The sequence below is a fragment of the Symphalangus syndactylus genome, chromosome 5 (assembly GCF_028878055.3).
Source record: "Symphalangus syndactylus isolate Jambi chromosome 5, NHGRI_mSymSyn1-v2.1_pri, whole genome shotgun sequence".
NCBI lineage: Eukaryota > Metazoa > Chordata > Mammalia > Primates > Hylobatidae > Symphalangus > Symphalangus syndactylus.
Window position 1 is genome coordinate 37652699 of NC_072427.2, and position 27319 is coordinate 37680017.

At 50.5% G+C, this 27319-nt stretch overlaps 1 protein-coding gene across 3 annotated transcripts in view; it reads left to right on the forward strand.

Moving 5' to 3' along the window:
- Positions 1-27319, forward strand: part of ITGA11 (integrin subunit alpha 11) — a 132916-nt gene that overhangs the window by 72665 nt on the left and 32932 nt on the right. For all 3 annotated transcript variants that reach the window (XM_063638814.1, XM_063638813.1, XM_063638812.1), the window contains exons 5-12: positions 160-274; positions 3270-3397; positions 4552-4700; positions 10239-10383; positions 10871-11036; positions 12758-12828; positions 21932-22076; positions 25734-25882. In XM_063638814.1, coding sequence (XP_063494884.1) covers positions 160-274; positions 3270-3397; positions 4552-4700; positions 10239-10383; positions 10871-11036; positions 12758-12828; positions 21932-22076; positions 25734-25882 — 1068 coding nt within the window. The remainder of the gene's footprint in view (positions 1-159; positions 275-3269; positions 3398-4551; positions 4701-10238; positions 10384-10870; positions 11037-12757; positions 12829-21931; positions 22077-25733; positions 25883-27319) is intronic.

A 27319-nucleotide genomic window follows, 5' to 3' on the forward strand; every position in this document is an offset into this window, starting at 1 on the left:
AAGAGAGAGTTCAGTTAGACCCAAAGAAGATCCCTCACCCCCTCACCCCTCAGAAGTCTGTCTTGGGTCATGGAGGATGGGAGTGGGCCTCGGGCCATTGGACCTTGATCCTCTCTGAGGTCCCCTCACTGACTAGGGATCTGCACTGTCCTCCCCCAGGCCTGCAGCCCCCTCTGGTCTCACGAGTGTGGGAGCTCCTACTACACCACAGGGATGTGTTCAAGAGTCAACTCCAACTTCAGGTTCTCCAAGACCGTGGCCCCAGCTCTCCAAAGTAAGTGGCTTCAAATCTGCAACCTCAAGCTGAGCAGTGGACGGTCCAGAGAGACTTGGGCCCTGAGCACCACAACCTGTGGCTAGAAAGCAGCATTTGGACTCTAGCCCTGCCCTGCCCCAGCTCTCCAGATGACCTGGAATGTATCACTCCACCTCTCTGGGCCTCTGTGGGAGTCATAATCCTGGCCTCCCTCTCCCAAGTGTGATGGTGGGAGCAAATGAGCTAAGGTTTCAAAGACAATCCCAGCCTCAAGGGAGACTCACTGCAGAAACCCTGGGTATATAGGAGGTTACCTGGCAAGCACATGCTGCAGACAAGCTGTGCACTGCACAATTCTGGGGGAATTGTTCACTTAGACATGTGAATGGCGCCCCCTGATGTTGTGCAATGCAGTAGCCCTGTAGATGAAGGAACAGGGAGAACAGAAATCTCCTTGGTAATAGTTCCACCAAATCAGTGCTCCTGGACAGCAGGGAGTTCTGTCCAGCTCGTCCAGAGCCTCATGGAACATAAAACCTCTTGCTCATTGCCCACCTGCCAAGAAAACCTGGGGAATTACTGCTCATACCCTGCCTCCCACAAGCCCAGACTTCTTGGCTCTGAGCCTCACTATTTCCTCTGCACTAAATACCATCACCCAAGCAGCTGCTGCCCGTTTTATGGAGGGTTCGGGAATTAGCACCTCTGGCTTGCCGGCAGCCGCCTTCCAGACAACAAGGCCGAGTCAGATGGGGTTGGGGAAGGGAGGAGGAGGAAGCATCAGTCCAGCAGGGGCAGAAAGGTAGTCCTTCTGGGGGATAAGGAGACGTGGATTCTATTCACACAAAATGACAGAGGAAATGGCAGAGCCAGGGCACAGGAGGAGGCCTGAAGTCAGGGTACGTGAGGGGTCCACTGGGGAATGTCACCACCCCTAGAGCTAGTCCCTCCAGGCCTAGATGTGACCATCCTACAGCCCCTGAACCTTATGTGGTGGAGGCCTCCTCACCTGGCTGACCAGCAACATTGCTCTGAAGCTTACCAAATGCAGATTCCAGGGCACCCCCATGTGGGCCCTAATTCAGTAGGAGTATGTGTGTGTGTGTATGCATGCGTGCGTGTGAGTGTGTGTGTTTTTAAGCTCCCCAAGGGAGTGTTCAGCCATGTTTAGGAACCGTAGTCCTCAAGCCAGTTTGTTCCCAAGGTATCTTAAAAAGAAAAATGTGAAATTGTAAGAAAGAAATCAACAATAATAAATACATTATAATAATAAAGCTGGCTTAAGAATAAAAATACAAATAATCTGTTAAAAGATTATGAACTCCTCCAAATCGAGGAATTTCTGTCTTGGTCACCCCCACTGCTGCCTGCACCATGCAGAGCTCTAGCACATAGCAGGTGCTCAGTTCACATGTGTGGAGCTGAACTAAACCAGAAAAGGACAAATGTATGAGGCTCTGCCAGGCCAGGAGTGTCAGGTCATCACATGCTGTACACAGTATGCAGGTGGGACAAGAAGTGGCGGAGCATTCAAGTTGCCCAAATGCTTCTAAAATGCTTTACTAAACACAAAGCCTGCAACAGGCGTCCCAACTCAAAGCCACCCCCACCTTCCTCTGTCTGCTCAGCACTGACTTTGACATAGTGCCTCTTCGAAATGCAAGAATTACTGGAACAGTTAACATACAAAAGGTTCATGCAGCATTGTTATAAAGTAGATTTTATAACAGTATAAAAACTCGCCAATAAAAATGAGCAATGCCCAGACGCAGAGTGTATGCAATATTTCAAAGTAACTCCAACTGTTGACAAACAGAAATAAATTACTTAGATTTTAAAAGAGGAGGGTTTTTTTTAATATTTGTTATGGCCAATGTTTTCTTAATTTTCTTTGTTGATTTTCATTATTCCTTTTAATTTATTTTTTTTATTTGTTTGTTTTGTTTTGTTTTTGAGGCAGAGTCTCGCTCTGTCACCCAGGCTGGAGTGTAGTGGCCCGATCTTGGCTCACTGCAACCTCTGCCTCCTGGGTTCAAGCAATTCTCATGCTTCAGCCTCCCGAGTAGCTGGGATTACAGGTGTGCATCACGACTCCTGGCTAATTTTTGTATTTTTAGTAGAGATGGGGTTTCGCCATGTCGGCAAGGCTGGTCTCAAACTCCTAATCTCAGGTGATCTACCCACTTCGGACTCCCAAACTGCTGGGATTATGGGTGTTAGCCACCACTCCCAGCCTAATTTAGTATTAATATTACAAGAGCATAAAGAAACCTTTATATTCAGAGGCAGAGATAACAGCACAAGAGCTTGGCCTGATGATATCAGTACCATATTAACTCAGCGGTTTCCTTAAAAAATAAATAAATGAATAAAAAGTGAAACCATGATCAGTTCAGATTTATTGAGCACTTGCTTTGCGCTCAGCCCTTTAGAAGCATCTTCTCATTAATTACTCTAGGCAACTCTTTACTATCATTGTGCCTCTTTTACAGAAGAGCAAACTGAGGCTGAGAGGTTTCATGACTGACCCTAGGTCACACAGCTAGGGAGTGCCAAAACCAGGAGTCAGTGTGATGCCACATCCCACATTTCTAGCCATGACATCATATCTCCCTCCTAAAAACAGAAATCCATTCATTCGGGCTGGAAGTGGTAAATGCCAGCCTGCTCATTACAGCAAAACAAACAATAACAAGGTACTGATTTGAGCAGTGCTGGCTGCCTTGGAAGCAATGGCCAATTGGTAGTGGTCAGTCCCTGATTAGGGATAGAAGTGACCAGGCTTAATTTAAGCTTTGTTCAAACAGCCAGCAGAGTGGTACAACACAGCCAGGAATTCCTGGGCTCATTCACGTTGCCCAAATAAATGTCCAACCCAAGGACAGTTTCCCAGCCCAGGGAATTACACACATGGAGCAGAGTCATTCATTCGTCCTTTGAACAATTGTCCAGAGAATCAGAGACTCGCAGACACTGCTCCTTGGGTAGCCGTAACTGTGTCCCCACTTCCCAGGGTGCCAGACCTACATGGACATCGTCATTGTCTTGGATGGCTCCAACAGCATCTACCCCTGGGTGGAGGTTCAGCACTTCCTCATCAACATCCTGAAGAAGTTTTACATCGGCCCAGGGCAGATCCAGGTGAGCATCTCTTGGGCTCTTTCCACTTCCGAACAGGGCCACCCAAACCCATGGCAGGTGCTGCCTTAGGTCTAAGCGAGATCTTTGCATGCACGAAGGAGGTGTAGGTAAGAGGACAGAGGTAGTAGGGCCAGCCAGCACCAGGGCGCTGCAGCTCAGGACACTCCTCTCTGGTGTAGCACATCAAATGACAGTTTGGGGGAGGGCTCACTTCATGGGTCAGACACAAGACACCACCTGTGAAGACTTAGACAAGCTAAAAAGTGAGAAGGAAGGTGGGAATGGTTGAGTGGATGCTAGAGCCCTGTTGAGTGGGGCACAGGGGAGAATCAGGTGTATGGGTCATGGAGGGAAGATGGCAGGAGAGGAGGTAAGGGCTGCTAGGCTCATATATCTGAAACGCTGCCTGGCTAAAGAGGAGGTAGATTCATTCCCTTTTATTCTGCCTGAGTGAGGACTAATGACTAGAAGTTATTAGATGGCAGATTTCAAGTCAATCTAAGAAATTATTTGTAACAATTAGGGCTGTTAGAAAGGGAGTGGACTTTCTCATGAAGTACTGAGTTCCCCATCACCAGAAGATCATCCTTTAGGGTATCATGGGTGAAAGTCCAGCAGTAGAAGGGCACGTGTGCCAAATAAGCCCTGCGGGCTCCTCCAACAGGGACGTTTCATCGTTCCATTCCTACTGTAGGTCTTCAAGCTTTTTGTTTATTTTGATGCTATTAATATTGTCATTATTTTATCATCCATGGGGATAAAAGAACCTCTTCTCTTACAAGTTTTAAGGAACCTCAGTTTTGGAGTTTGGTAAACACTGTGACCTTCCACTCACACTATTCATAATATTTTGGACTTAGATTCTCTGCTCTGCTTTTGTTTTCCTAAGAAAGAAGCATGATTGTTGGGCCTTTCTTTCAATCACAAAGTCTCCATTCTCTATATGCACCCCTGCTTGTGCCACCAAGCTGTCCATTCATTCCCAGAACTTTGCAGAACTCACTTCCATTTGGCTGTGGTTACTTTCTTGAAGAGGTCCTCAGCCCTCCTCCCTCCTGAATTATCACACAGAGACAACTCCCGGGGATCCTCACTCTCAAATTCTAAGGTTCAGGAGGTCAAAATATTCTGTTGCCCTCTCCTCTCCTTTGCAGGTTGGAGTTGTGCAGTATGGAGAAGATGTGGTGCATGAGTTTCACCTCAATGACTACAGGTCTGTAAAAGATGTGGTGGAAGCTGCCAGCCACATTGAGCAGAGAGGAGGAACAGAGACCCGGACGGCATTTGGCATCGAATTTGCACGGTAAAAAAAAAAGTAGAACAAAAAAAATTTTTTTAGATCTCAGATGCTATTGTAGTTATCTATTGCCATGTAACACACTACCACAAAATTTAGTACCTTGAGACAATAATTTCTTAATTCCTCAAAATTCTGGGGTTTGACTGGGCTTAGCTGGTTGGTTTTCTCTTGGGTCCTCTCAGGTGGTTGCAGTCTGGTGTCACCTGGGGCTGTTGTCATCTGAAGGTTCTCACGTGGCTGGCAGTTGTTGCTGGCTGTTGGCTGAGAGCTCAGTTGGGACTGGTGACCTGAGCACCCACATGTGGCCATGTGGCTTGGTTTCCTTGTGGCATGGCAACAGGAGTTTTAGAGAGAGCGTCCCAAGAGGCCCAGGCAGGACCTGGGAGACTGCCTATAACCTAGTCTCAAAGTCCCGGAATATGACTCCTGCCACATTCTATTGGTTGGGCAAGTGACTGAGCACAGGCCAGATTCAAGGGGAAGGGAATTTGGTTCGGCCCTTGATGGATGAACAGCGAGGTCATTTTGCAGAAGAGCATTTAGAATGGGGAATATTGTTGCAGCCAACTTTGAAAAATGGCTTCTGCCACAGACACTCTATAAGAAATAGGTTCTATGAGGGTGGGGTCTTCTTATGGAGTGTTAGTCATCAATGCAGTCAAATCTGACACCTGAGACTGTAGAGTAGTGAGGCTGATTCCTTAAAAATCGCACCAGAACTCAGCCAGGCATGGTGGCTCACACCTGTAATCCTAGCACTTTCGGAGGCTGAGGTGGGCAGATTGCCTGAGCTCAGGATTTCGAGACCAGCCTGGGCAACATTGTGAAACCCCATCTCTACTAAAATACACACAAAAAATTAGCCGGGCATGGCGGCATGCATCTGTAGTCCCAGCTACTTGGGAGGCTGAGGCAGGAGAATTGCTTGAACCCAGGAGGCAGAGGTTGCAGTGAGCCAAGATGGTGCCACTGCACTCCAGCCTGGTGACAGAGCAAGACTCCGTCTCAAAAAAATAAAATAAAATCACACCAGAACTCACTCATCCAGATAAATGTTATCCCTAGATGTTGTCTATGCAGAAGGCTGCATGCTTATTCCAGTAATGTTGTTGCTCAAAACATTGTGCTCACCCCCCACTGAAATGAGCCGATTTTAAAGGCAATCGCCCAGATCTCTTGAGCCAAGGCCTAAACTCGTAAGATGACTGTGTCAAAGGCATTTAGATTTTAAATGTCTAAATGTTACACCTATAAATATGAATTCTGCTACATTCGTTGAGACCACAGACCTGTTACCTTATAATCCCACCTTATGTAGGGTTAGTTGGTGTGTTTTTTCAAAGAATCCACAATGTAAGATCTATTTAGGCCAGGCGCGGTGGCTCAGACCTGTAATCCCAGCAGTTTGGGAGGCTGAGGTGGGAGGATTGCTTGAGCCCACAAGTTTGAGACCAGCCTGGGCAAAGCCATGAGACCTCATCTCTACAAAAAATACAAAAATTAGCCAGGCATGGTGGTGCATGCCTGTAGTCCCAACTATTCAGGAGGATGAGGTGGGAGGATCACTTGAGCCCAGGAGGCAGAGGCTGCAGTGAGCCAAGATCACACCACTGCACGCCACCTAGGCAGCAGAGCCAGACCCTGTCTCAAAAAAAAGAAAAGAAAAAAAAGAACTATTTAGTAGTATTGTGATTTCACGGGCTCAAAAGATTAAGACTTTTCCAACCTCATAACTCTTTACAATTAAGTCATTGCTCAACTAGCGTGTTTCTGTTTGCTGATAAAACTTGCTCAAGCTTTTCCTAAATGAGCATTTCTCCATGTGAAGGTGGCTCTCTTACTCATCCTCACAAGGAATGGACCATTTTTCTGTTTTTGTTTTGCCTTCATCGGGGTGAGACCTGAGACTCCCAGCAGGCCCTTGTGAAATGGCTGGGGCAAGGGAGGCAGCCCATAACCACCAGCTCTCACTTTCTCACTGTGAAGCTAACTGACTCATACAGGGATAAAGCCCACTGTTTGGACCTCACTTTACAACCCACCAACCTTTGATCAGTTTTTCGTGTGTGACTCACCAGGTAATTTGAACCATCAGTGACTCATGAGCACTGCTGAGGTTGCAATCCTCACCTCAAATTCTGATCTTCCCAACCTGCCAAATTCAAGTCCCAAACTACAGCTGGTGCCTTTTAAGGTGAAAGGTTTTCTGTCCTCACTCAGTTTATTCTTAATACATGTTTTTTCCTATGCACCTACGAAAGGGCAAAGATCCAGGCCATGAACATGAGCGCTTATAAAGATGTCGGTAACCTGTGGGTCCTGGCCGTTGATGGGAGGGCTGTGACAAGTGTTCACCCTAACCCTAACTCAGTGAGGATAAGAGAGGCAGGGGCCCCCATGGAGGGGCCAAGGAGAACTGCCAGAAGGAGGTGGCACTGGGCCTGTCCTGGGAAGACTCTGGGATTCCAACAAAAAGAGGTGAACAGAAGACGTGCCACACAAGACATTCCACCCTGAAACCAGCAGAGGAGAGGGAAAGTCAAGGAGCATTTGCATTCAGAGACGTGCTCCTTTTGACCACAGCAAGGGGTTCATGTTGGTGGGAAGTGAGCCATGTAAAGATGGTGGGAGTGACGATATTGTAGTTAAAACCAGCATGGGTGGCCACTGCAGGTTCTTGAGTACAGGAGTGTAATCATCAGATATGCAAGTTAAGAAAATGAGCCTGGCAGCTATGTACAGCAGGGAAGCGGAGAGGGCCCCTGAACAATGTGGTGTGATTCTACCTTTGTCCACATAACATTTTATTGAGCATCTACTATGTGCATCACACTATTTTAGGCACCAAGGCTAGATCAGTGAACAAAATAGGTACAAATACTGTGCCCCCGTGAGCCGACATTCTAGAGAGAGAGGTAGACAATAAACAAATAAGTAACAGCATACTAGAGGGAGATGAAAGCTATGGGGAGAATGGAGTGTGGTAGCAGGAGTGGAGCAGGTGCAGAGGGCAGGTACGGAATCAGCACGAACAGGGTGGTGGGGAAAGGCTTCCCTGACAGATGACCTTTGATTGGAGATTTGAAAGGAGGTGAGGGAGTTGTTGGCAAGCAGATGGCTGGGAGGGAACAGCTCAGACAAAGGCTTGGTGTGCCTGAGGCTTTCCAGACCATTGAAGAGTCCAGTGTGGGTGGGGGTGAGTGAGCAGGACCAGAGGCTAAGAGAGGAAATGGGCCAGATTTCAGAGGGCCTAGTGAGCCGTTGTCAGAACCTGGGCTTTCCCTGAGAGAAATAGGAACCTGTGCAGGTTTTGAGCAGAAAGGAGCTATGACGGGGCCTAAATCTCCATGGGCCACTCTGGTTTCTAGGCCCATGGAGCCTGTTGTGAGTATAAAGCTCTCGCTGCTCTCAAGGAATGTATAATCTAATTTTTAAAGGAACAAATCCAAGTCCCTTTACCCAGTGCAGAATCAGAATTTGAAATCTGATGATTCATGCTGATATTCACACAATTATAGATTCATATGACATTCACACTATTCCACTCTATAGAAATATGATCCTGACATTTTTCTTGGCTCCATATATAATAAAACCTGTTTTGCTCCTGCCATGCTTTTTTGCAGGGTGTTTTATTCCTGGGTCTGGCCCTTCCATGCAGTCATGGAAGCATCTAGAATCTCCTTGGAAAGAATAGCAGAGTTCTCCTGCTACTGGGTTGAGCTTGAGCTCAAAACCTGCTCTCGTCATGTGGCACGTGCCTCTGCAGGCTTCGGTCCACAGCACATACTAAAATTAGTGGGTTTTTTAAGGCAACATATCCAGCATATTGGAGCATTGCTAGGAGAATGGCAGATGTTTTTTCTCTTTGCTGGTAGTTTGAAGATGTTCTAAACTAATTTATTCCAACTTTTGTAAATTCCTCAACTCCTAAATCATATGCATCAGTTCCTCAGTGTGCTGCGTAAGAAGAGATACCTCTGATACCAAAGCCGTGTGTCTCTTTAACCTGTCACTACAGAGCTTGAATCTGTGGCCTGTCCTGCCTTGCCGTGGGTCAGACCCATGAGGAATAACCTCAGAGTCTAAGGGTAACATTTATTTTTAGATCCTTATTGGCAAACTATAACTTCTGGGCCAGACTCCTCGGTGAGACCATGTCTATACCCCTCAGAACTTCATGGTCTAAAGGAGGGCCGGCCACAGGGACACCAAAAGCCAGTGGTGATTTGGGAGCCAGTTTTTCACGCTTTGTAGCCCAGTGGCCCGCTACAAGAGCCTCTCTGCCAGGTTGATGGTCGAGGTGCCAGCCCTGCTGTCTCCTGGGCTGGATTGCCTGATAGGTGGGCTAAGCTCATGCTCCGGGCACTGAAAACAAAATAAAAAGTGAGAAAGAGAAATATTTGTCATGGAATTTGATATTTAATGTTTCCCAAAATAGAATCAAAGTAGTCCTTGTGAGGAAGTCAGAGCTCTGTCAGGCCTCATCGCACGCATTTTATGGGTTAGTGTTGTCTGGATGCTGAGTCACCCTGGCACATCCTGTTTTCAGTACTAAAGAAAGTGAGTCTCAACGCTGGATGCTCACCAGAACATTATAAAATACTGATGCCAGCCCGGCACGGTGGCTCACAGCTGTAATCCCAGCACTTTGGGAGGCAGAGGCGGGTGGATCACTTGAGGCCAGGAGTTTGAGACCAGACTGGCCAATATGGCAAAACCTCGTCTCTATTAAAAATACAAAAATTAGCCAAGCGTGGTGGCACAGCTCTCTAATCCCAGCTACTTAGGAGACTAAGGCATGAGAATCGCTTGAATCCAGGAGGAAGAGGTTGCAGTGAGCTGAGATTGTGCCACCGCACTCCAGCCTGGGCAACAGAGGGAGACTCTGTCTCAAAACAAACAAACAAACAAACAAACAAACAAACAAACAAATAAACCCGCCTCCCAGGTTCAAGCAATTCTCCTGCCTCAGCCTCCTGAGTAGTTGGGATTACAGGCACACGCCAACCCACCCGGCTAATTTTTGTATTTTTAGCAGAGGCAGGGTTTCTACATGTTAGTCAGGCTAGTCTTGAACTCCCAACCTCAGGTGATCCTCGCGCCTTGGGCTCCCAAAGTGCTAGGATTACAGGCGTGAGCAACCACGCCCGGCCAACAGTTTTTAAAGAGATGCCAGTGAGCAGCTGGGGTTGTGAACCACTGACTCAATGCCTCTAAAGATTGCCACCTGCCCCTGAACTCGCCTCCCAGGTCCACCTCATCCCTTTGGCCTGTCCAAAACAGCAAGTTCAGGACTCCAAAGGGGCTTTTCAACATTTCGTTTAAAGACAACAGATCTAAGAACCCTCTGAGCAGCTGGTGAAAGAGGAGCTCTGGCCATCTCAATCCAGCTACTTCTTTGGTTCAAGGTCCTGGCACCTGTTGGGTCACCCAAGGAGGACTTGGTCCTGGTGTCTGTGGCTGCCCCTCTGCAGGAGCATCACGGGCTGCCCCAATCCCACTTCCCTCTCATGACCCTGCCCCTGTCTTGGCTTCCAGCTCAGAGGCCTTCCAGAAGGGCGGAAGGAAAGGGGCCAAGAAGGTGATGATTGTCATCACAGATGGGGAGTCCCACGACAGCCCAGACCTGGAGAAGGTGATCCAGCAAAGCGAGAGAGACAACGTAACAAGATATGCGGTGGCCGTAAGTCCTGGCCCGCCCAAGGGCTGCCGACGGCCTCTTAGAGGCTTTGCCATCAAATCCCTGGGGACTCCAAGGGACTAGTTCCAGGCAGTATCACAAGTGTCCAGGCCCTCAAAAGAGCCTCCCATTTCATCTTCTAAACAACAAGTTGAGGATCTTTCTGCACTGCTCTGGCCTATCCACAAAAGCTGTGGGTTTGGGTCCCCCCCACTCGCCCCGCCATCCATTGCCAGGGAGGGTCTGGAACCTCAGAAAACTAGAATACACCTCCAAACCTCCCAGCTCCCAGACCCTAGCTTAGCACAAGGGCTTTATCTTGCCCCTAAAAGAGAGTCCATTCCAAATGCAAATGGCATCTCGAGGAACTCTCATGGCTACCGGCCCTGGCTCCAGCCCACCCTGGGGTCCCCAAGGTCTAGGCTGCGTGGTGTATGGGAAAGTCTGTGCTATGTTCTGGTTTGTGGTTCCTGCCCCTGTTCCCTGGCAGGTCCTGGGCTACTACAACCGCAGGGGGATCAATCCAGAAACTTTTCTAAATGAAATCAAATACATCGCCAGTGACCCCGATGACAAGCACTTCTTCAATGTCACTGATGAGGCTGCCTTGAAGGACATTGTCGATGCCCTGGGGGACAGAATCTTCAGCCTGGAAGGTAAGCAATGCATGCTAAGAGGGGATCCACTCTCTCCTGGGCTTATATCAGGTAAACCCCGTAGAGCACAAACCAATCCCACAAAACGAAATGGCTTAGCAACAGTCTTCCGTAATAATAAATGCCAGGCCAGGTGAGGTGGCTCATGCCTGTAATCCCAGCACTTTGGGAGGCCAAGGTGAGCAAATTGCTTCAGTTCAAGAGTTCAAGACCAGCTTGAGCAACAAGGCAAAACCTCATCTCCTTAAAAAAAAAAATTACAAAAATTAGCTAGGTGTGGTGGTACATGCCTGTAGTCCTAGCTACTTGGGAAGCTGTGGTGGGAGGATCGCTTGAGCCTGGGAGGTTGAGGTTGCAGTGAGCTGAGATCATGCCACTGCACTCCAGCCTGGGCAACAGAGCCACACCCTGTCCCCAAAAATAAATAAATCATAAATGCCAACAATTGAGTATTACTCCGTGCCAAACGTGAGGCTGTGCGTTTTGCGAACAATGCTGAAAGGTTGCTTTGCTAATGCTCTCATTTTTACCGCTGGGAAAACTGAAACACAAAGTAGTTCAGTGACCTGCCAAAGTTCTCATAGCTTGGGAGCATGGTGGGCTTTGAACTAGGGTTGCCAAATTTCGCAAAAATAAAAAACAGTGGGTGTGGCAGGCTTAGGTTAAAACTTATTTGTTGTCTGAAATTCAGTTTTAATTGAGCATCCTATATTGCATCCGGCAACCCTAGCTTGTACCTAGCAGAGTCTGACTCCGTATTCTGAAACCCTTAATCCCTATATGCCAACTGCTTCCACTCCACCAGAAGCATTTTTTATTTTGGGCAGAGTCCTTCGGATTGCCTCTCTCCTTGTGATTTAAGCTCCATTTCTGATTTGCATAAATTTCATTTCCACCATAAATTGCTATAGTGGGCCCTTCCAATATCGGGCTTTGGGCATATGGGAGGATTATAAAAGGAAATAGAAGGCAGTGTAAAGCCTGAGAAGTCTGCAATGCATTGGAAATGACAAGCCACAGACACATGAAAAGAGACTAAAATGGCCCTCATAAACAAGGGCAGATGAATATAAAGTATGAACGTGAGCTTTGACACCCACTCCAGAACTCAAATATTCAAATCTGTGTATTTCTCCTCAAAATGGTTGCCTTGAGTGATGAGAGCATTTGTTCCAGTGATGTGTTCAGGGAGTCCCTCTGTGGGGAGAGGCTTTCAGCTCTCATGGGATTTCTTACGCAAATCTGCAGTGGTGACAGACCTCTCTCTGAGGGTGGATTTGATGTTTGAGATCCATCCAAAGACATCTGGAACCAAAGCTAGTGAATAAAAGGAATGAACAAAGCGGGAAATTCCATTTCTTGCCAAAAACGTACACTATTTCTGTGCACTTTTGCTTGCTTTCCCCCCAGTTTTAGCAGTCTTATAGTATGCATGTCCTGTAATATAACTTGTCCCAAGCCCTTTTCAGAAGTAAGTGGGCTACCAGTAACAACCCACATGGGCACCTGGAAGGTGTGCAGTGCCCCCCACTGCACAGGGTGCTAGGGAGGGCTGAGGAGGCTGGCACACTACTGGCCTCAGCTTCAGAGCCCCCCCTCGAAAGAGAGCCCCACCTCCTGATGATGCCCCCAGAAAGCAGGAGCTGTGGGTTGATCGGCAGCTCTGTCTGGCGCTAAGTGATTGGGCACGGAGCTGACATCTCTCTGTCACTCTGTTGCAGGCACCAACAAGAACGAGACCTCCTTTGGGCTGGAGATGTCACAGACAGGCTTTTCCTCACACGTGGTGGAGGTACGTGGTGGAGGTATGGGCACAGAGCCCCGCCTCTGTCTCTCGAGGGCGTGCTCTCCCCCTTTCTAGCTCTCTGGATCTGTCATCCACCTTCACAGATGGGTTGGCTCTTCTCTTCGCTTTCTCTCTTTCTTGGGGTCTCTCTGCCTCCCATCTTCTGTGGGCTGGAAGAGGGGAGTCGAGGTCTTCCACCTATTTACATTGTCTTAAGCCCTCTTTAGAAGTGAATGGACTACAGATAATAATCCCATAATTTCACCTGTGAGGTGTGGGCTGCGCCTTCCCATTCAGTCCACAGAGCCTTGTGCAAAATCTAGGGAAGGTGGCAAAGCCAATGGCACGTGCCTCGGATAGCTCCAGTGCCCAAGGTGGCCTGCACATGCCAGGGCGTGTCCCCGTGTCAATGTTGGAAGGGTATCCAGATGTTCCAGCTGTGCTCTGGCAGGTGACTCACAGGGCCCCCCTACTGTGCGGGTGCTGCATCAGATTGCAGAGGTCCCAGGATGGGGCTGGCCCACAGAGGGAGGGGCGTGGTGTCACAAGCAACATGTGACATCTGGGGCTCTGCATCATTCCCCCGCTGTGTGCTTCACCTGGTGCTGGTTCATAAGGAGAGGCTGGAGCCTCCCAGGATTGCAAGGGGGACAGAAGAGTCGATGTCTGTGAATATGCTTAATGTACTGTGAAGTCCTGCCCAGGATTGTTACGTGGGAAAACGTACCGACTGCATCTGTCAGTATCAGTACGTGCTCCTGTCGGTGTGCTTTGCACAGACAGGTGTCCCAGGTGCGTGTGTCTGCGTGTGTGTGTGTGTGTGTGTGTGTGTTCTGCCTGAGCTGGCACCATGAGAGTGTACTTATTCCTCCTAATTTACCAGAGAAGGCCCATTAGTGCATCCTAGTTATATGTCACTGTCATCCTCCCGTTGCCCTCTCCTAACTCCTCTGTGAGTTGGATAGGGCAGGACTCCTTGTTCCTAGTTTACACATAAAGAATTCGAGGCATGAGAAGGTTAAGTGACCTGCTGGAGTAAAATTCATGAGAAAAATATTAGTCTCATGCTCTTTCCTCTACACCAAGCAGCTGCTCCGTGAGAGGGAATCTCCGGGGGTCTGAGTCAGAACTTCCAAACTGGAGGGGAGGGGGACATGTGCGTGACATGCAGCCGGGAGATGGATGGAAACTCCACTCACACTCAGACTTTTCTGAGCTGCACCTGGACAGTATCATGCCCACTGTCTTGAATAACAGCAAGATGTAAATGTAGCTGCCCTATCCTAATAACAGCCCTGTTACATGTGCACAGCGGTTTAAACTTTTCCAGGAAATTCCTGCACCTCATTTCATGCCAGAACAGCCCTACGAGGTTGGCAGGTGATGACAGTTATCCCATTTTAGGTGGTTGGATCAGCCACTCTTTTCAGTGCCTTCTCCGTGCTGGGTCCTGAGCCTGATGCCAGAGAATCAGAGGCGGGAGCCCTGCCCTCAAGGAGCTCAGAGTCTGAGGGTAAAGAGCCCAGCGCAGAGAGGTGAGAGCATCCATTCACGTGGGGGCCAGCAGAGTCATGTGCTCTGGCAAGACCAGCCCTGGTCTCCAGACTCTGAGGTCAGAGCTGATTAGAAAATGCAACAACGAAATGCAATTTAATTAAATCTACATGCAATTGTCAAGTGCCACTAAAGTGCTGAAAGGACCCAGAAATGATTCTTGCCACCAGGAGTCAACTTGCAAACAATCCTGAATGGCAGTTCTTAGCTTTAAGAGTAGGAGGAAAGAAACTATAGATGCCTCCTAGGTAAAAGTGTGCAACGCCTGGAGGCCTCCCCCCATCCGAAGATCCCCTGTGAAGACCCCCTGCTCAATGCAGGGGATGGAGGGAGACATGTACATGTCTAATGTTAACCAAAGCAACGTGATCAAGGTAGTATAGAAGGAAGGGCCTCCACTAAAAGAAGGGATGATCAGGGAAAGATCCAGGGAGGGCTTGGCACTCGAGCTGCCCCTAAAGGACACGGATTTCAGCAGTCCTGGGTGGCAGTAAGCAGGAGAATAGTGAGCATTGTGAACACACACTGGGCGACATCCTGGCACAGCTCAGGGGTCAGCCCTGGTGTTGGGGACAGAAGAGAAAATGAATGTCCCAGTGTTTCCTTTGTCCATTCTACAGCCATTTTTTTAGTATCTTCATGTGTGTCGGGCTCTGTACCAGGTACATTAAAGAACCATTTCACCTGACAGCCATTCATAGCCTAGTTAGGGAAAAAGACTTAAATAATAAGCTCACTGTCCTGCTTCTAAAATCATGATCTGTGTCTAGGAATTGGGAAATCTAAAAAGAAGAGGACATTAAAATGGGCTTCAGGTACTCAGGGAAGCTTGATCTGAGCCTTGAAAATGGCCCCGGCAGTTCAGTGTTGAGCAAGGTGAGTCCTTGCAGGATCAACAGATTCCCCAGCTTCCAGAGTGGGGAGACCCAGGAGCTCACAGCCCCAGCACATGACTTTGGTCACGTCAAGGTCATGACTGCCATGTGCAGCCCCTTCCACATATGCTCAACCTCTCTGTTCCCCAGGCAGAGGGATGCAGCTTGCTTCTCCCATATACCCTACTTCTTCCATCACCCCTGACACAGGGACCCAGCTTGCCTCTTCTGCATACCCTAGTTCTTCCACCACCCCTGACATTTTCATCTAATTTGACTTTAAGAGAGACAACAATCGCATTTGAATCTGAGACTCTTTCATATTAAAAAAAAAAAAAAACCTTTCAAATGCACAGGAGTGGTGCACACATGATGGGCTTGCTGGCCCTGTGACCGGCCACTGGGGGGCTATTTTAGAGCAAGGATGTCTTTCAGTGCCAGGCCGCTGATGCCATCATGATTGGCCACAGCCATCCTGTCCCCAGGAGTCCAGCTCTTCAGCTCTCAGGGTCAGTTAGGCCTCTCTGGGGATCAGGGCTGTTGGGTCCAGCCTTTGCACTTTGCCCTGAGCATGTCTGTCTCCCAGGCAAGCCCCCAGGCTTCCTCCCTGCCGGAAGCGCCACAGATGGTCTCAAACAGCTGCTGCCTAAAAAGCTACTGAAGGAGCCTGAGGCTTCCGCGGGCCTGTTTAGTTCTGTTAGAAGGAGAGATCCCTAGCAGAATGTTCTCCGATGGCAGAAGAGAGGCCCGGCTCCTCCTTGCTTGGTGTGCTGCCGTCTTAATGAGCAAGGAAACCAGTCTTCGAATTAGCAAGGGTAAAAACAACAGGACAGAGAAGAGACCAGAGCCCAGGGTGGAGGGGAGACCCCAACACATCACCTGGACACCCACAGAGTCCAAGGCCCCAAAACATTACATTCCAGGCTGAAGGCAAAACGTCTGAGCCGTTGGGAAAACCCGGGGAGCTGGAAACTCTAGTCTTGATTTGCAGAAAGGGGAAAGAAAATATTCCAAAAATTACCATCAGGAAGGCTAGCTGTGGATCCCTGGTCAAACTTTGGAGTAGATTTTTAAGCTAATGCTTCCATTAGCATTTGGAAATGAACGCAAAGGTCACTAAGAGCCAGAGTGGCTTCCATTAGTGCTGACTGTCTGCTGAGGTAGTGAACTACCTGTCAAGCTGGGCAATCAAACAGGAACTGCAACAATCTGCCAGAAAGCTGGGAGAAGGGATTCACACCTCCAGAGGGGGACTAGATTCTAAGACTCTGTAATCCCATGGGCCTTGAGGGGAAGATGCAGAGGGAGAAAGAGGACTACAAAGAATTGATGCGCATGGGTGATGGTGTGCAGAGGACCCTCCCACACGGGGCTCAGCTGGAGGGATTTCGCATCTGCCTTCCTACACTGGAATCCTAAATCTGTCCTAACTCCAAAAGTTTACAGAAGGAAGCAGTTTTATCAGGGTAGATCTTGTCTACACAGAAACCTTGGTGACTCACCCAAGATGGGAAGAGATCCTTTTTCTCTTGTACCTAAAGGTGAGGTCACTTACCCTGCACATGATGACCTACAGGACCAGTGCTCAGTTCTGTTTTGAAATAGGTCAAGTTCAGCTGAGCCCTGTGTGGGAGAGTCCTCTGCAGCACCATCACCCATGCGCATCAATTATTTGTAGTCCTCTTTCTCCCTCCGCATCTTCCCCTCAAGGCCCATGGGATTACAGTCTTCGCGTCTAGTACCCCTCTGGAGGTATAAACATCCCAGACGAGCTACCCCAGCCACTCTCCTGCCTCTTCAGCCTGTGCCCATCCCACAGGCCCTCCTGGGATTGAGGTCTAGACAATGAAGGGTATTGGCTATTCGCTAAGGTTCTTAGTGGCTAAAGCTTTAGAGGTGTAATCTTCCCTAAGGGTTTCGCATTTGAACTGGTTTTGCGTATCTGATTCAACAAGAAATGAGAGAAGCTGATGGATAATGGTGAATTGAGGGGTTGACCTGTGGAAGCTGTAAACCCCTCCTGTGCCCCCCTAGACCTAAACAATAGACTCCTCCACCTGCCAGGCTGGGCAGGCAGTCAAGATGGTCTCCTGGCCCTCTCCCCGGGAGTCCAGGACACAGCGGCTGAGGTCCTCTGCCACGCTGGTCCCAGTGGTTTGCAAGTTGTCTCCCAGTGGCAGGAATCATTTCTGGTTCATTCGGGTCCTCCTAAGCCTGGCCCCACATCCTCAGGCTGTGCCCCAGTGCCCACTCCTGGGCCTCTTTCCCAGGGCCTCTGACAGGAGACAACCAACTCTCTGATGGGGAGTGAGCAGTCAGTGTAGCACGCCCAGGTCCCCACGGCCCCTTCTGCTCACCCCAGCTGCCGGATTCCAGCACTGCACATGGTGAGGGCCCCTCCTCCACAGAAAGGCAGAGGGTCTGTTTCTGGGCCTTTCCTGCCTACACCCCATGTAAGCCTCCTGGCCATTCATCCCTTCCTCAAGTCCACTTCAAGCTTGTTGAAACAAGCCTTCTAAGACTCCGAGCAACTAGTGAAAAAACATAATCCCCCTCTAAATGGTGTATGTGCCTCAGAAGGGGCTCCTGGGAACAGAGCCTCACCCCTCTACAGCCACTCTGACATGGAATCTCGGGAGTCTGGGAAGGAGGACAGCCTCAGTGTCCTCTAGGGGGTCTCCCATCGCACCAGCCCACAGCACCACCAGCAACTACCTCCACCTGGCTCCACAGTCTTGCCTCACAAAAGCCAAAAAGAGCTAGAAGGAAGAATTGCTGGCACCTGGTATCCGAATTCCATGACTGCTGGGCAAGAGGGAAGCACTGGCTGGCAGTGTGGGCTCAGAAAAATCATTTGACCTCTCTGAGCTTGTCTCAGTAGATGTCTGAAGAATGTTTGTGAAATCGAATCAAGGCTTGGAACTGGAAGTGTTCATTTTGAGACTTACTAATAAATCAAGTAAGATTTTCTTAAAAGCCTTTCCTAACCCCGCTATGCACTCATCCCCTCTCTCAGTTGTTCACCTGCTCCTGGGACTGCCAAAATAACCGGTCCCTGACTCCATCAGAGCACTTCTCACATACTACCGCAATGACGAACGTGACTGTGACACCTGATTCTTCGACTCCCAACCACCGGGGAGATGCTTACAGATGGATTCATGAACGAGAAGAGCTACCGTGTACCAAGTACTCACTGGCTGCCAAGCACCCTGCTAAGAATTAAAAATGCTGATTCTCACAACAGAACTATTTTACAGCTGAGGAATTCAAGGTTCAGAGAGAGAGAGAGAAGAACTTGCCCAGGGGTCACACAGCTAGAAGCTCTGAGCTGGAAGTGGAACTCAGAAGCCTCTGACTCCAGAGCTCCTTCCTGCTCCCACCACCGGCCCAGGGATCCTCCACCTCTGTCCTAGTGACATCTTGGGCTGGATAACTCTGCCGTAAAGGGACCATCTCGTGCATTAGAATGGTTAGCAGCATCTCTAGCCTCGACTCACTAGACGCCAGTAGCACCCCCACCACTACCCCCAGCTGTAACAACCAAATATCTCCTAGGGCACAAACCCGCCCCAGCTGAGCAGCACTGCCTTAGACCATGCTGCCTGCACTGCCAGGGCTGTGATCCAACCCTGGCTTGGGATATGGACTGGCCGGAACACAGAGCTTTGAGAGATATGGTCACACGCCCTGGGAGCATGCAGCTCAGCTGGGAAGGCAAGAGTGCCTCAGAGGCCAGGTCAGAGGGCAGCTGAGAGCTGAGCTGGCAGGGTCTGGTGGTGGGAGCTACACACACTGCAGGTGCCAGGGCTACAATGTCCGTTGGGAAGGCACAGCATGGCCTCAGACCTTCTGACAGCTGCCAAGCCTGCGACCTCATGTCTGCACAGAACGCCTGGAAAATCAGCTTGTGGGGAAGGTCACCTCACGCAAGGCCACCCAGGCACACCCCGGTAATATCTGGTGGGAGCCCAGGTGGCCCCAGACAGGAGAGGAGGCTATAAAACAGGAAGCCCGTGCCAGGCCTGTGGAGCGGGAGACACAGCTCTTCCTGGGAATGCCCACTGTTTGTTTGCCAGCTGGGCCCACATTCCTGACTTCCCCTATTAAGGATTTGGTCCCTTATCCTTTTTTTTCCCCACCCTTCTAGATTTTTCTAAACTCAAAATGTCTGGGCTTCCCCAGCTGGGAAGAGGTTGTGACATACTGAGGTTTGCTTCAGTGGCCTTAACCTTTCTGCTCCTCACAGTGTCCCCATCCTCAGAAGACTCTCCGTGGCCACAACAAATTCACTCTCAGGAAAGGGCCTCCCTCTGCAGGCCCAAGACTGCAGCTGCTGCCAGGGTTAAAATGGGATGAGGTGGGAGACTGTAAGCGATCGCCTGGCCAAGTGTTGCCAAACCCAGAAGTCACGACGGAATTCCCCAAGCTCCCACAAGGAGAGTCAGCATGAGGGGTCTCCCCAGCTGAATCCCAGGCCCCTGGGCCAAGCCAGGCCTTCTCAGTACATCACAGAGGCTCCCTGTCATCTGCAGAGCCAGAAATTCATCTTCAAAGGCCTGTCCATGAAGCACAGAAGCCTGGTCTGTAGTTACAAACTTGGACTCAGCAGGCAGAGAGAGGGAGGAAAGGAAGGAAGAAAGTCAGACCCCAAATACTGCACTCCCTCCTCAGGAGAGTTCAGGTGGAAAATGGAAAGCTGGACCCACAGCAGCCTTTGGGGAAACAGATCAGTGTTTTCTTCTCTGCCCTACTCACCTCTCTGGCCAAAGCCCCAGCCCTGCCTCTGACTTGCTGTGTGACCTTGGGCAAGTCCCTTCCCCCTCTGAACCTCAATGGCTCATTTGTCAAGTGCAGATAATGAACATCTGTCCTTCTGATTTCACGGGGCCTCTGGGCCTGAATGGGCAGCCGGATGAGAAAGTACTCCACAAAGAATAGAGCACACCCCACGTGCAGGAATGTTGGCGGTGACTTTGTGGACAGCAAATATGTGAGTTCCTGGCTCCCGTCCTGGCCCAGACAAACTGTCAGAGCCTCCTAGGCTGAGGCTCGAGCAGAGTAGGAGGAAGAAGGCTAATTAGAAAGTGCAATGTGAAACGTAACCAAGCACATCGACTCTCCCAAGACCAGCTTATTTATAGCTGTAAAAACATTCTGTCTGAACAGTCAGTTCTACCTCTGAAGGGTTAGGATTTGTTAACCCTTTGATAAGATCAGCTTGACTCTGTAAAGCGGTGGGAATCTCAAGCTTACCCAGGCAGCCGGGCTCAGGGAAGGCTCCGTGGGAGACAGTGGTGACTTTACCAGCCTGTGTTTTGAAAGCCCAAAGCTGGGATCCAGACAGTCTGCCCCCACCCCTGTAATCACCAAGGTAACCCAGAAGGCAGCCCTTCTCTGTTTCCACCACCTTCCTTGGGCCCCTCATTGTCCCTGGTCATTTTCCTTCCTCTTCCAAGTGCTGGCTGTTTGTCTGCCTGTACCCAGTAGGTATGTCGATTGCTGAAGCGGGGGATTGGGGATACAGGAGAGAGAGGGTGAGGGGACCCAGTCTTCAAGAAAGGGCCATGGGGTCAGTAACCTGGAAACTTTGCCTCAAGGAGCCAGAGTTTCCTGTCTTCCTGCCCAAGCATTGCAGCTTCCCCTTGTCCTGCAACTGGTGGGTAGAACAAGACCCTCCGAGCCCTGAGAAACAAGCAGAAGCACCAGTGCCTTGGGTGCTGGCTGTCATGGAGGTGGCCCTGGCTTATCTGTCCAGCCTCATGTCAAGGCTCTCTGCCCCTCTTACTTGGTGCTCCAGCCCCATCAAACAGCGTTCAGTTCCTTATGAACAAAGGCTCTGCGCTCTCTCCAGCCTCAGGGCCTTTGCACAGACTGTTCTAGCCCTTTTCTCCAGCTCTTCTTTCTCTCTGGCTCTACCCATCTTTCAGGTGCACGGGTAAACATGACATCCTCGAAGACTTTTCCTGACCCCCATCTCAATCTAGATTCAGCCTCACTGTGGTTTTCCCTGATTGCATTGATCACAGTTTGCAACTGCATGTTTGTTGAGTATTTTTTTTTTGTATCTTCAAGCTCTGTTGGTGGGGCGGGGGGCGGGGGACAATATCCCTGGCACCAAACAAATGCCTGGAACAAAGGAGACCTCAGTGAATGTTTGCTGAAGAAACCAAGGAGTAGGATTTACATGCAGGGAAGCAACTCAGACACTGCAAAGAAATATTGAAGAAGGGCAAGTGCAGGGGGCCCTTTCCCTCCTTCAGTACGTGTCAGAAGGAGTGGACAGTGGCGAGACGGTCCCTAGAGGGTTTTGAAGCCCAAGGAGGGATAGAGGTTTGGCTCTGGATTTAGAGTTTGTTTCTAGAACACTCCTTTTCCCCTAAATTCCTGTCCTTGGGATCAGTTTGACCCATTTTGTGCTAAGGATGGAATGGGGCAAGAAAGTCTCCTTGGCTCATTCAAAAGCCAGGAGCCCCAGCCAGAAGTAAGGTTGCTAAATAATGCACCCAGGAGAAGGTGCCCAAGGTGGCTGGCGGAGGCGTCACTGGTCACAGGACCTGATGTGGCTGGCACCCAGGAGAAGGTGCCCGAGGTGGCTGGAGGAGGCGTCACTGGTCACAGGACCTGACGTGGCTGCTGGCAACAGCAGGTGCTGATGTGCGTCCCCTCCCCAATGCCAGGATGGGGTTCTGCTGGGAGCCGTTGGTGCCTATGACTGGAACGGAGCTGTGCTAAAGGAGACGAGCGCCGGGAAGGTCATTCCTCTCCGCGAGTCTTACCTGAAAGAGTTCCCCGAGGAGCTCAAGAACCACGGTGCATACCTGGGTAAGTGCGCAGAGTGAGGGGAGGCTGGCAGGTGGTGGGCTGGGAGGGCACCCAGGGGCTGCAGAACCCCCAGCCCACATACGAGTGAGGGGCCTGCTGTGTATATTCTGGGCTGATTCAAGCACCCAACTCTGAAGCCTCCCCGGGGGCGCTTCCTCTCCACCCTGGTATCCACCGCGCCCAGCACCATGCCCAGCGTGTAACAGGCTCTCCATAAATAGGTAGAATAAAGGACAAGCAGTTCCCTGCTCCCTTCAGTGTGTTTCATTTGGTGCTTCTAGACTCTGGGTCAGCTGTTGTTGTGCCTTTAAAGCTTTTGGGGCTTACTTGGGTTCCAGTACACTGAGCCTGCCTCCCGAAGGCAAAACGCAAGTCCAGTGGAACCTGCATTCATTTTTATTTCTTAATGTTCATAATCAAGGCAGAAGTCGCTGCCCATGAAGCACTCTGGGAGTGGATGTCTAGAGAGAAGCGCAAATCATTGATGGTGAAGGTCCCAGCAGCGAGGCCTTAGCCTGCTGGCCACAGTCACCTTCCAGCTCTGCAGGAGCAGTCACCTGGCCATCCCCAGCCATGTCCCATTTGCCATGGCTTGTTCCTTTCTAAAGGAAGGGCCAGAGGGGAGGGCGGCAAGGGGGGTGATGTTCAGGGTCCCCACTGTCTCTGGGTCTTTCAGAATTTCTGAACCAAGTCCACTATCTGTGAAGTTACTCCTCATTGAGGCCTCCTCGGATGCCACTCCTCCGTGGACTTGGGCCACCCAGAGTGGACAGCGAATCTGTCCATGCGTCCATCTCTCTGATGCTTCATCCCATCCCGACCTTTGTTCCTCAGCTCTTTCGCCAATACCCTGCCTATGACTCTGCCCACACTGTGGTTACCCTGTTTTCTATCCCCAACCATGGGACCCTCAGCTGACAAAAGGGCAAAATGCTGGAATCAGGACTGTGCTAGAAAATTCAGAAGTGTAGATCCCTAGAAGTTTCCCAACAGCACCTGGCCCTAGGGCCTGCGTTCCATTTAATTCGCAAGGTGTTAAACCTGAATTGCATAGCACCTGCGGTTGATGCTATCAGAGTGCCGTGCTAAAGTGCCGTGGTAAGCAGGACATAGCGCCTGCCCTCAAGCTGCTTCCTGGCCAGTGGGAGACACAGACATGTGCGCAGATAATTATAACACAATTGAGGTAGGAGCTCAGATAAAAGCACAAATAAAGGAGAGAAAGATTGGAGTCCTTGCCTTGGCAAATGCTCAAACACTGGGAAAGATGCTGGAAGAACAAAGGCTAGCAACCCTTTAACTAGCAACTAGAATGACTCGTGTTTCATTGTGTTTCCTCCCAAGCGCACAGCACTGTGCTGGAAGTGAGGAAACCAAAGAAGGGGTGCAAGGTGCAGGTGCCAGAGGCATTAAACAGCAAGGCAGATCACATCAGGGTGTCCCAGGGCCCGTGAGGCTAATTCCAAGTGAGTCAGAGAAACGATGTGGTTGGCCATGGTCCAGCGAGCTGGTACACTCGGGACCCACCGTGTAGAAGCTGGAGCCTACACAAGGTCTCCACCGCAGGGGACATTTCAAATAAGCCAAGAAGGGCCAGGAAAAGGAGGGACGTGTGGGAAGTACCAGGCTATTTCAGGACCCAAGAAGTAGATGAGTGTGGCTGGAGCAGGGGGCAGAAGTGGGAACATGGAGGAGAGGGAAGGTTAGGATAGGCTTTAGCAGGAGGCCTCGAATGCCAGGTTAAGATGTTTGAGCTTTTTCATGTTGGCAACAGGGAGCTATTGAACGTATCTGAGTGAGAGCTCAGCAGGATGAATATCCCCCTGGCCCAGCAGAGCCACCCTGCTTCCCCTCCCAGAAGACCCTGATGGGGTAGAGCTTGGCTGATGGACGCTCATGAGGCCCAGCTGTCATGCCTTAGCCACAGTCACTGCCTTGGGTGGGGGTCTTGGAGTGCCTTTTCTCCTCCTCCTCCTCCTTCGTCTAGGAGTCATCCAGTGAGAGCAGTGTCTGGGCTCTCTGCTGGGGCAGAGATGACTGCTGGGAGATTCCTCCTGTGTTTCAAGGGAGAGGAGCACTCCAGGGAAAGGAGACCAGGAGGCTAGCTCCCAGCCTCCACTGGGGGTGCAGTATAAATTTCAGGCCATGGTCCTACCCTTTCATCAGGCCTTCAGGGAGGCTGGCCCAGCCTCAGAATGGCCCTTCCTGCTGGCCAGAGAGTTGCCTGGATACCAAAGGTGCTGCCCACAGACAGCTGGAAGGCAGGAAGCTCTGTGAGCTTTGAATGCTGACCTACGGCTGCCCAGAGGACACTTGGACCCCAAACTGCGTCTCAGTGCCCCTCCTTCCAAGCAGGCCCAGAAACCCAAGACCAACTGAGAACATTTTCAGTAGTGCCGCTGAGGGCTCAGCTCAGAAGAAACCTTTGCTCCACACCACAAGGCTAAGCCCACCCACCCATATATTAATGGTTGCTCTAAATACATGGCCATGTTAGCCACCCCTTGTGAGGTCTTGGTATTATGGACCTGTCAAGCCTCATTTCCCAAAGTACAGCCTCAAGAGTGAAAACTGTTGTGTCTGGAACCAGAGCGGTTCACCCCCAGGCACTGAGTCAGCTCATCTGTACACCCTGTAGCCACTCTGGAAGCAGCCAATGGGACCCAAGTGACAGTGTTACACACACAGATACACAGATGCACACGCATATATGTGCACACACACACACTCACATACGTGCATTGCAGGAGACATCTGTTCCCCAGAAACAGCCCAGGAACTGTCAACAAAGTCCAACACTCATCTAAAATCTGGGATCCAAGATTATCTGGCAGAAAGTGGGATTCTGGGATGCCATCGGCTTTCCACACCTGCTGGAGCCCACTTTCAGGAGAGTTGCCTGAAGTTGCTGCACATTTGCTTCCTGGGTACTGGGTGGGTGACTTGACATTCACAGTGATCAGGCACAGCCATACCGGGAGCAGGGATTGGCAGCCTTTCCAAAAGAGCCCCTGGGGTTCCATTTCTTTCTCTTTGGCATGCTGTATGTATGGGAGTGACAAGAGCCTAGGAGCTTCCTCCTTTGAGTCTGCAAAGCTTTGGGGCTGCAGGAATCCCTGAGACCCCATGCAAATATCTGAAGCAGACCAATTCCTTCCACGTTTACAGCTAATACTCTAGTCATCAGTGAGCCACTTAACAGGCGTTTGTGGTAATAAAGAGAACACTGGTTAGTCCCCAAGAGTGAAGATTGGTGGGGAACCAAAACAAAGTCTCCCCAGTATTAACTGAAGTGAGGCTAGAGTCTGCCCTACTCCCCGTTGCCCTCCGCCGTGCTCATGAGCAGGTGAAGGAGGGATGTGTGCATTTCAAGTTAGTCTTTTAGCAGCCCCACCTGGCTTCCTTTATTTTCTCCGGTAGGGGCTGAGGTGTAGTGAGTCCTCCCTACCCTCCAAACCCCCTTCCTGGGCCCTGCCTCTTCCAGGCCTCCCCAGCTGCCCCTAGGAATTATGGCCCTACATGATTGAATCTGCTCAGCTGGCCCTGAACCTACCCCATCACTGGCCCATCCTCTGGCACGGCCGAGCCATGCACCGGGCCGAGCAAGGCCTGCTGAGGACACGGTGCCAAAGATCAGCCTGTTTCCTCCTGTGGCAGGGTACACAGTCACATCGGTCGTGTCCTCCAGGCAGGGGCGAGTGTATGTGGCCGGAGCTCCCCGGTTCAACCACACGGGCAAAGTCATCCTGTTCACCATGCACAACAACCGGAGCCTCACCATCCACCAGGCTCTGCGGGGCCAGCAGGTAATGGAGGGGGAGCCTGGGGCAGGGATGGAGGGAAGAGGGGGTGGATCAGACAAATGGGAGAGCAGTAAATACAGGCATGCCTGGGGCACTGGGTGCCCCAAAGGGCAGTCATGTTCCTCCAGCCACCTTCATGCTGCCAGGAGTGGCAGGAGTGCACATCCATGCACAGAAGGCCCCATGGGTCCTCCAGGATGCCAGCTGCTTCCCTTTTCCTGGAATGGAAGCAACGCGGAATGGGAAGGCTGCCAATGCTACTGCCCCACAGGGAGGTGGTTGGCAACCGCATTGTGCTGCTAAGAGTCCTGTGTTGGACAGTGATGAATGCAAATTGGAAAGCTATGATAAGAGTCATTGGTAGTAAAAACAGGGCTCCAATCCAAGTCACTTCCAGCGCAGAGGAAAACTGGGCTCCTGGGAAGCAAGGTGGCTTTTCCAGGGTTCTATGGCGAATTCATGACTGGGTCAAGCCAAGAACCCTCTTGGTGGGGCTGCCTGCATCATGCCACCTCCTGACCCCCAATAACCCCCAAATCAGGCCTGGGCTCCTCCTAACCGGCAGCATCCATGCCCTCTACAGGCCAGAGCTGAGCGCTGTCCAGGCCCTTCCACTTTGTCCCCAGCTCCCTGTCGGCTCTCCTGAACTTGGGAACAGCCCTGTCTCCTGAGTCTCTGACTGCCCTTGGCCTGTCACTGTGAGAATCCACTCCTCACCAAGTCTAACCTAAATCCCTCTCACTGCAGAGCGCCACCCTCCCGCCATTCGTCCTCCTGTCTATTGGGTGCAGGCCATCCCAGGCGGCTCAGCTCTCACCCTCCACCCTGCCTGCCCACACTCACCCAGGGCCAGCTCTTTTAGGAATCGAGAGCTAGACCTTGAGAGCTGGAGGGAATTTGCTGATGAATTTATGACATTTTTCCTGCCCAGTTCCACCTCCAACATCCGAAGGAGAAACCACAGTGCTGAAGGCAGCTAAATTAAGTGAATTCCAAATCACGGTGACCCACATAGCAGAGGCCATATATTTACACAAATTTCTCCTGCCCCCTCCCTCACTTGCTCTCTGTCCACTTCTTAGTTACTTCGTGTAGGCACATCTCTTCCCTCTCCCACCCATGTGTATTATTTCCCTTTCCTCTCTTCTAAATTTTTTATCTTCCTCCTCAGTTAAAAGTTTTAATCCTTGAGAATAGATTTCTTCTGAAAACACGCTAAGCCAGAGATGGACGGGGTAGGCAGAGTCATGGGCCAGGGTGCCAGACAGACCCCAGTTCCAACCAGCTTGGCAGTGACCAGGTGACCGGCCTTCTGACCTTGGGCAAGCAACTCCAATTCTCCGAGTTTTGGTTCCTTCCCTTGTAAAATGAGGATGACTCTCTCTTCTAGCAGTGTGGGGCTCACATGAGCTAACCCAAGGCTATAAACCATCCCACACA